The sequence below is a fragment of the Clarias gariepinus genome, chromosome 9, assembly GCF_024256425.1.
Source record: "Clarias gariepinus isolate MV-2021 ecotype Netherlands chromosome 9, CGAR_prim_01v2, whole genome shotgun sequence".
Lineage (NCBI taxonomy): Eukaryota > Metazoa > Chordata > Actinopteri > Siluriformes > Clariidae > Clarias > Clarias gariepinus.
The window spans coordinates 37,729,717-37,737,684 of record NC_071108.1 but is presented as its reverse complement, the minus strand read 5'-3'; the positions used below and the strand labels follow the sequence as shown (position 1 = coordinate 37,737,684).

The 7,968-nt window shown below is 40.5% G+C and overlaps 1 protein-coding gene across 1 annotated transcript; it reads left to right on the top strand.

Annotated features, from left to right (window-relative positions):
* The first annotated feature begins 3,045 nt into the window (after nucleotides 1–3,045).
* Nucleotides 3,046–6,486, top strand: LOC128529848 (Rieske domain-containing protein). The gene is made up of 4 exons (XM_053503402.1): nucleotides 3,046–3,134; nucleotides 3,654–3,821; nucleotides 4,136–4,170; nucleotides 4,398–6,486. Exons 2-4 carry the CDS (start codon nucleotides 3,656–3,658, stop codon nucleotides 4,665–4,667), a joined length of 471 nt encoding a protein of 156 aa, XP_053359377.1. The 5' UTR covers nucleotides 3,046–3,134; nucleotides 3,654–3,655; the 3' UTR covers nucleotides 4,668–6,486.
* Nucleotides 6,487–7,968: the final 1,482 nt, after the last annotated feature.

Sequence of the window (7,968 nt, the reverse complement as noted above, 5' to 3'; positions counted from 1 at the left end):
AGGGTGACGGTGCTGAGGGAAAAAAACCTTAAAAAACCTTAAGAGGAACCAGACTCAACAGGAAACCCATCCTCATCTGGGTGATAAAGGATAGCAGGGATTGATCTGCACTCATACTGTGTGTTAGGAGGCTGGAGGTTTAGTATAACAGGAGATGTGGAGAAGTTTATATGGAGTCCAGTTCATTACTGGAGGCTCAGGTAGACTGTCCTCAACACAGAGAGGGAGAGAGAGAGCGAGAGAGAGAACAAACGGGGAAAGAGAAGAAGAGGAGAGACACCAGTTAGGTATGGTCACAGTCACACAGTGTATAATGTAAATGTATATTAACTGTAGAGTGCAAGCAGAGACTCCGGCAGGACTAACTATGACATCATAATTAAAAGGGGAGGAGCCAGAAGGAAACACAGACATGAGGGGGAACTGAGAGTGTGGAGGACAGCATCTAAACATACCAGTTCACCATAATACTCTACGTCCATGAGTCCTCCAGATCTGCTCTTTTACCTAAGGCTAATCTATTTATAAAAATGCTTGGCTAAATAAATAGGTTTTTAGCCTGGACTTAAACACTGAGACTGTTTGGAGGACTATTCCATAATTTCGGGGCTTTGTAAGAAAAAGCTCTCAGCTGTAGTTTTCAGAATACGCGGTACTGATAAGCAGCACACACGCGTGGCTTTAGCAATTTCCCTCTGGAATTAATAAAGTTCTTTAAATCTTGAATCTTTAATCAAAATACACAAACAGATGCAGATATTCTGAGTATTACATAAATACAAATACAGGTAATGAAATTGTGTTACACAACAAACTTACGGTACATCAGATAGGAGACGAGTGTATAGAAAAGTTATTTACAGTTACAGTTTTAAATTCAAATTAAAGTCATTAATTTTTACAGATGCATTAAAAAAAACTCTACACATCACACATTCTTCACAAATAAAAATTATTATTTGCAAACATACCTTAAACTGACATTAACAACTGCAACTTTTCTTTTAAACAAAGAGTTTATGTTATTTAGTAAATATATATTTTGTTTAGGTTTTGTTAAGTTCTTTTTTGTAAATACAGTTATATAGTTTCATTTTGATTAGACACTGATTTGGTTTTAAAGCTGACTGTAATCAGATGTGGATAGTGTGTGTGTGTGTGTGTGTGTGTGTGTGTGTGTAAGCCAGTGGTTCTCAAACATTTTCTGTCGTTCCCCACTTAAGGCGGTGGGCGAATTTTCAAGCCCCACTTGTCAACAAAATGATAACGAAATCGGTCAAGTTTACTATTTATTGAAAAATCAATTTCTAAAACAATAAGATCAAATAACACCAAGTTCAAAACAGATAAAAGATTCAAGATTCAAATAACTTTATTAATCCCAGAGGAAAATTACATGTGCAATTGTTATAACAGACTTACTTCGTCACTTATCTAGAGTTTTCTTTCGAAGAAGTCGAGTGGCTTATTAACGTGACTGGGGTGTGTTGTCTCTAAGTGTCTTCCTACTTTGTCTCATGCTGTCTGCTGCCAGCGGTTTAAGACACAAAACACACACGTGTCTCTCCCCCGCCCCACCATCCCCACCATCAATCCAAGCGGGACATACAGTACAGTAGGCTTCATCATAGGATTTTTGGTTGATTAGGCTGATGATGCTGAATCACCTCCTTTTTTGTGGTTCATGTAACAAATGTATCCATTGAAGTTATTACGCTCACTACATACAGTACGCTACTGACCCGGTGTTACGCTCTAAAATGCCCCCTCGCCACGGATTTCACCCCTACATAATCTCTTTAAAATAATAGATTAGAACATAAATTCATAGGTTTATGGTTTACAAATTACAAATTATAACAAATGAATTTAATTATAAAATAAGCAATGTTAAAATATGTTGTATAGGGGAAAAATATATAAATTATAAATCGTTTGATGTAATTTTTCACCACAAACAATATTTATTTAGTGTAATTTGTGATAAATAATTTGTTATTTGTACATTGACAAACCCCTGCAAAATCATTTTGGGAGATTTGTATTAATCGTCTTGACGGCGGTCATGTGCCTAGGGGTTAATTATAATAGTAATAATATATTTGATAATAATACACCTATGAATGTATGTCCTAATATAATATTTGATAGAGATTACGTGTGTATGTGTTGGGGGAGGGGGGGGTGGTTGGGTTTGGGCAATCCGTGGCGGGGGGGCATTTTAGCGCATAACACCTGTTTGTGACGGCGGTAAAGTTAGTTTGATATTCGCATCTCCGAATTCAGTAGCTGCGTAAATAAACCGGTGAATAAGATACACAGATATATTTCCTCTCTACATTGTCTTTAAGCTACATCCGCCTTAAATTATACATGTTTAAAAGCATAAACACCATTATTCTCTACGGCGCCAGGAATGATTTAGGGATCATCGCAAAAAGCCGCACAGCAACAAAAAGCGTAGAACGATCTTGATCTTCCCTTCTGTTCAGCGCCTGGAGGATCAAAAAGCAACTTTGTTGCCGCACTGGAAACTAGAATTGCCAGACTAGTACTGCCTGATAAAATATTACTGTTTAACAAAAATACAGAAACATCAGCATACACATTGGAATAAATGAAATGACATATATAATACCAAATGTTTCCTTATATATTGTTCCTCTGGAATTAACATGCCGACGTTTAACCGTTATTGTTGCACTATGGTTCCACTTTTTCTCTGATGTTATTTTAATTTACTTGTATTAACGATCCACTTCTTTGTGTGTCATTATTTAGTTTCGAGTGTCCGATAAAGAAAATAAAGATTAAATAAATCAATAAAAGAAAAGAAAAGCATGAATTAGAATATGTACTTTCCTATTATTTTCCACTAATTCCCTCCCGTTCATTGCGCCCCACCTGTCATGACTGTATTCACCACTAGTGGGGCGCCACACACTTTGAGAACCACAGGTGTAAGCAGTGGTTTTACATAAACATCAGTAATCTGATTTATTTCTGAACGATTAAGAGAAATAAACACAGGCTTTTATTTTGACAGGCGCGTTAAGGATGTGACGTAAGGACGCGAAAGCGGAAGTAAAGCGCGTGCTGCAGGCGAAGACAACCCGGGAAATTTCGCCTTAAATGTAAGTAAATCATTTATATTACATTTGATTTTATTTCTAACATAATTTGAGGTTAAGTTTACGTTAGGCGTAAAGGCGCGCGACTCACTAGTGACGGCAAAAAAGTCGCTGTTTAGTGTTTCACTGCTCGAGGCTTTATGGCACAGAGTGACACCTGCTGGTGACAACAGGAAGTGCAGAGAATAGTCTAGTGCAGTGTGTTCCTGAGGCTTTGTGTAAAACATTATGACTTAAAATGTTTATAGAATTATTTGTTTTATACAAAAGTGATTTATCACATTACATTGATTTATAGTAGATGCACAAGATTCAAAGGTTTTATTAATTAGTATAAAAATAAAGATCTCTGTAGTGCCAAAGCTCAGTTGTAGTTACACACTGTACAAAGACAATATTTACAGAAATAAACACAAACAGAAAAAAAAGAACCAAGGAAATATATACATAATAATAATAATAATAATAATAATAATAACAACAAAGCGTGTGTGTGTGTGTCTGTGTGTGCGCTCTTTGCAGCCATGATGTCATCAGGTGAGGATGTTTCTCCGCCCACACACTCTCATTACGTTGGTCAGAGTGATGAGATCATCAGGGCGGGCCGTGTAGTGACCAGTGTGGATGGCAGGGACGTGCTTGTCCTTCACCACCAGGGAGCGCTGCACGCTCTGGACGCACGCTGTTACCGTGAGTATGTACACACCCATCCCCAGGTGAGGCCCTCCGGAGCCGCGAGGCCAGTGAGCTGACACCATGACGCTGTCACACACACACACACACACACACACACACACACACACACGTGTGGATCTGTAGAGATGTTTCAGTCTGTGTAAATAATTAGTCTGTTTGGTTTATAATGTTTATGTGTGAAATAAATTTATTTATTACTCATATTGATCAGGATTTTGATTAAAGTAGACTTATAATGAAAGTCTCAGGAGGTTTGTGGTAATGTGCGCGTGTGTGTGTGTGTGTGTGTGTGTGTGTGTGTGTTTTAGATGCTGGAGGTCCTCTACAGAACGGATACATTGAGGTGATTCTTACTTCCACAAACTTTGTTTATTGAACCTCCTCAGTGCAGGTTAGACTCGGGGTGTTTGTGTGTGTGTGTGTGTGGGGGGGGTAGGGGGCAGTGTGGATCTCAGTATTGCTCAGGGTCTTTATTCTGTTTTATTGTTTGTAATGTATTTCTGTTCTGATAATTAGACGTGCTTATGCCTTGATTTCCTCTTTCATGCCTGTGTATGTGTGTGTGTGTAGGAGATTGCAGGACATGTGTGTATTGTGTGTCCATGGCATAAATATAAGATCAGTGTGTGTGATGGTGAAGGTTTTTATCAGGCTGTGGATCCTACGGTGAAGCCTCTGAAACCACGCTGGTGCTCTAAAGGGGTCAAACAGAGAGTTCACAAGGTCACAGAGGTCAGAGGTCACGTATACATTACCCTCAGCACCTCACCTGAGCACCTGGAATCCGACCGGTACCAGACACCAAAGTACAGGGACACCCTACACAGGAACCAGAATTGACATCACAGGAAATGGTTTGCAGTTTTACACTGGCTTCCTGTTTGTCTCACGAGGTTAAAGGTCATAAAGATAAACTAAGCTCTGTGTAACTCTGTACTCTGAACATGAAGGTGCCTTCAATGCAATGAAGTGGATGGAATCTGTTGCTTTCCTTTGTACGTTATCTCTACTTTACTTTGGTATTACCATTCTGTAGAGTTTCTACTTTTACACTAGTACAGGGGAACCTTGGATTACGAGCACAATTCATACCAGAAGCGGCTCATATTCAAAAACACTCATAAACTAATTTTTTTTCCCATAAGAAATAATGTAAACACAAATTATTCGTTTCACAGCCCCCCCCAAAAAAAATTATAAATTAACCAGCACTTAAAAAACAGTAAAAATAAATCCAGACAGATAAGTGTTTCCGTTTGTGTGCGCAGGCGCTGTGTGTGTGTGTGTGTGTGTGTGTGTGTGTGTCTGAGTGAATCTAAAGTAAGCTCCCCCTCCCCCTTCTTGTCTTACACAGTTACACTTTCTTCACTCTTTTTACACACACAATAGAAACACTTTTATTGTAAAAATAAACAAGAAATCTCTCTAATGACACTCGATTGAGCGACACACTAACGTAATCACTGCTGTAAAGTAAAAATAAAACTAATGAACCTGCACTTTACCTTTGAAAAGAATCACGACAGAGCAGAGAGAAAGAGAGAGTGTGTGTGTGTGTGTCTGGAAGGGTAGAAGGGGTCTGTGCGTGTGCCAGTGTGTGTGTGTGTGTGTGTGTGTGTGTATGTGGGGCACGGTGTCATAGATGATACGCACACAGACACAAAGACCAGGCTGATACAGAGAGAGAAAATGGGTCTTTAACCTCTCCAATAAGACTTGCTTTTGCTTTAATACGCTCGCTGTACACACACACACATACACACACAAAATAAAATATGTTTTACACACACACACACACACACACGGTTACAGTGTTATAGTAAACAGTACACGCGTGCACAGATGTTGATTATACCAGTAAGAGACGAGCACTAAGACCCGGAGGGGAGACGATTACCCACAATTCCGCCGCACAAGAGAGAGAAAACCATTGGCTCAGTTGTGATCACATGATGCTCGGCGTCAAAACAAGAAGCATGATACATGATACTTGGTACTCATAAAACAAGACTTGTTCGTTTTCCAAGTCAAAATTTATAAAAAATCTTTGCTCGTCTTGCGGAACACTCGCAAACCGCGCTACTCGCAATCCGAGGTTTCACTGTATATATTAAACTTTCTCCTCCACATTTCTCATTCTCTTCTTTCTTATGAGTTGTGAGAAACAGTGTCTAAGTTAAAATGTCCAGCATGCAATCTAATTTGGCTGATTTGCTTTGATCTGTTAGTTTACATAGTTTTACATATTTATATAGTTTTATATGTGTTTACCTCCCACACACACTGGACACCTGAGCACCTGGAATCCGACCAGTACCAGACATCAAAGTACAGGGACACCCTACACAGGAACCGGAAGTGACATCACAGGAAATGGTTTGCAGTTTTACACTGGTTTCCTGTTTGTCTCACGAGGTTAAAGGTCATAAAGATAAACTCAGCTCTCACAGGAACTGAATGGTGAACATAAAAGAAGCACAGAAAACACAAGCTGCGTTCCATCCCGAAGTGTACTTCACAGCGTGCTCCCTACTCACTACTCCCTGTACAGTTACACCTGTCACGGCTGCTGTGGAATTCACACTTCACATTAAGTATTGAATATTTATTGAAACAAAGACTGCTTTCATTATATAACATGTACTACTGAAATGTGTATAACTTGTAAATAAATATTTGACTGATTTACAAAATGACAGAGATTTATTTTTTCTTTTTTTAAGGATTACTAGACTATATAATACTAAGGATTTCTTGATTAAATAAAATTTAATTTTTTTTCCCCACAATTTTCTCCCTAATTTAGTCGCATTCAATTCCCCCCCTGTCATTAGGGGGCTCCCACATTAAGGCTACTACTACCACTTAGTCGGGAGGGCCGAAGACTATCACGTGTTCCCTTTCAAAGACTACACTCGATGCTGCGTGAAAACGCTATAGGAACATCTTTTCATGTTGCCGGTTGTGAAGCATGTGTGTATCAAACACGCCAAATTTTGGCCTATATAACCTCGGTAGGGTGACGTCATCTGATTAGACGCACCTGCAGGTTATAAATACAGGTGAACCGAAAACATTCCTCAGATCTTTTGTCATCACCGCTTTGTGTGCGTGTGTCAACAAGCATACTAAAAATCTAACAGCAAAATTTAAAGGTTATAAAACTCACCAGACAATAATGGCGGAGTTTAGAGCTAGATGTCCCCCTCCGTGCTATAATTTCCTTTCGGAGGGCAATATGCACACTTTCTGCTTTGAATGTTTGGGTGAGAAGCACGCTCTCGAGGGGGTTAATGGAGAGTGTGAGCACTGTGCTCTTTTCCCCATGAAGCTGCTACGCGCACACCCCGCGTTCTTTAGGGAGCCACGAGCCGCGCTGCACTCATGGGGATCACAGGTTGACTTGGTCGAGGCACGAGAGACGGAGCCCCTCCTTTCTCTCGCCCTCTCCCCCGATCCCGAACTCTCTCCTTCCACTTCATGAGCGCACTCCGGTGCCTCTCGTGGGTGCGTTGAAGAGACTCACTCCCCTGCTTCTGTGGAAATGGAAGTAGCTTCCTCAGATCGCTCCTCTAAAGCGTGAGAAAGAATATGAGGAGCTGCTTGAGGTTATAACGCGTGCAGTCGAACGACTACATATTGATTGGCCACAGGACCTCACCTTATACATTGTTTGACTGTGACCATACCTAACTGTTATTTCTCCATCTCTTTTGCTTTCTCCTTTTCTGCTCTATCCTCTCTCTCTCTCCCTCTCTCATGGTTCCTCTACCTATCTCTCTGTCGAGCTATACATGTCGCTTCTGAGCTGCCAGTGATCCAGACCCCCTCTGCCCGCTGGACCTCTCTACCTCATCTGGAGTCCTGCTTCTGGTTGGAGATCTCATCACATGGATGCCCCGTGTGGTCTGCCTGGAATGCGTGTGGTGACTGGGGTTGGTTCCACTCTTCCATGAAGGTGGTCCTGTTCTCGACTGATGCAGACAGCTGTCTCTGAGGACCTGTAACTTCAGTCGCTTAATAGTTCAGGACTGGAATTTCTCACAGTCCATCTTACACATCTCCTCTTATACTGAACTTCCAGTCTCGCATATTTTTATGCACATCAATCCCTGCTATCTGTTTTCACCCAGATGAGGAT

Bases quoted from the DNA above. Each gene is read 5' to 3' on its own strand.
- LOC128529848 (XM_053503402.1), top strand. From the start codon at position 3,656: ATGATGTCATCAGGTGAGGATGTTTCTCCGCCCACACACTCTCATTAC. The intron at 3,822-4,135 runs GTGAGTATGTAC...TGTGTGTTTTAG, and splicing joins TCTGGACGCACGCTGTTACC to ATGCTGGAGGTCCTCTACAG. The intron at 4,171-4,397 runs GTGATTCTTACT...GTGTGTGTGTAG, and splicing joins TACAGAACGGATACATTGAG to GAGATTGCAGGACATGTGTG.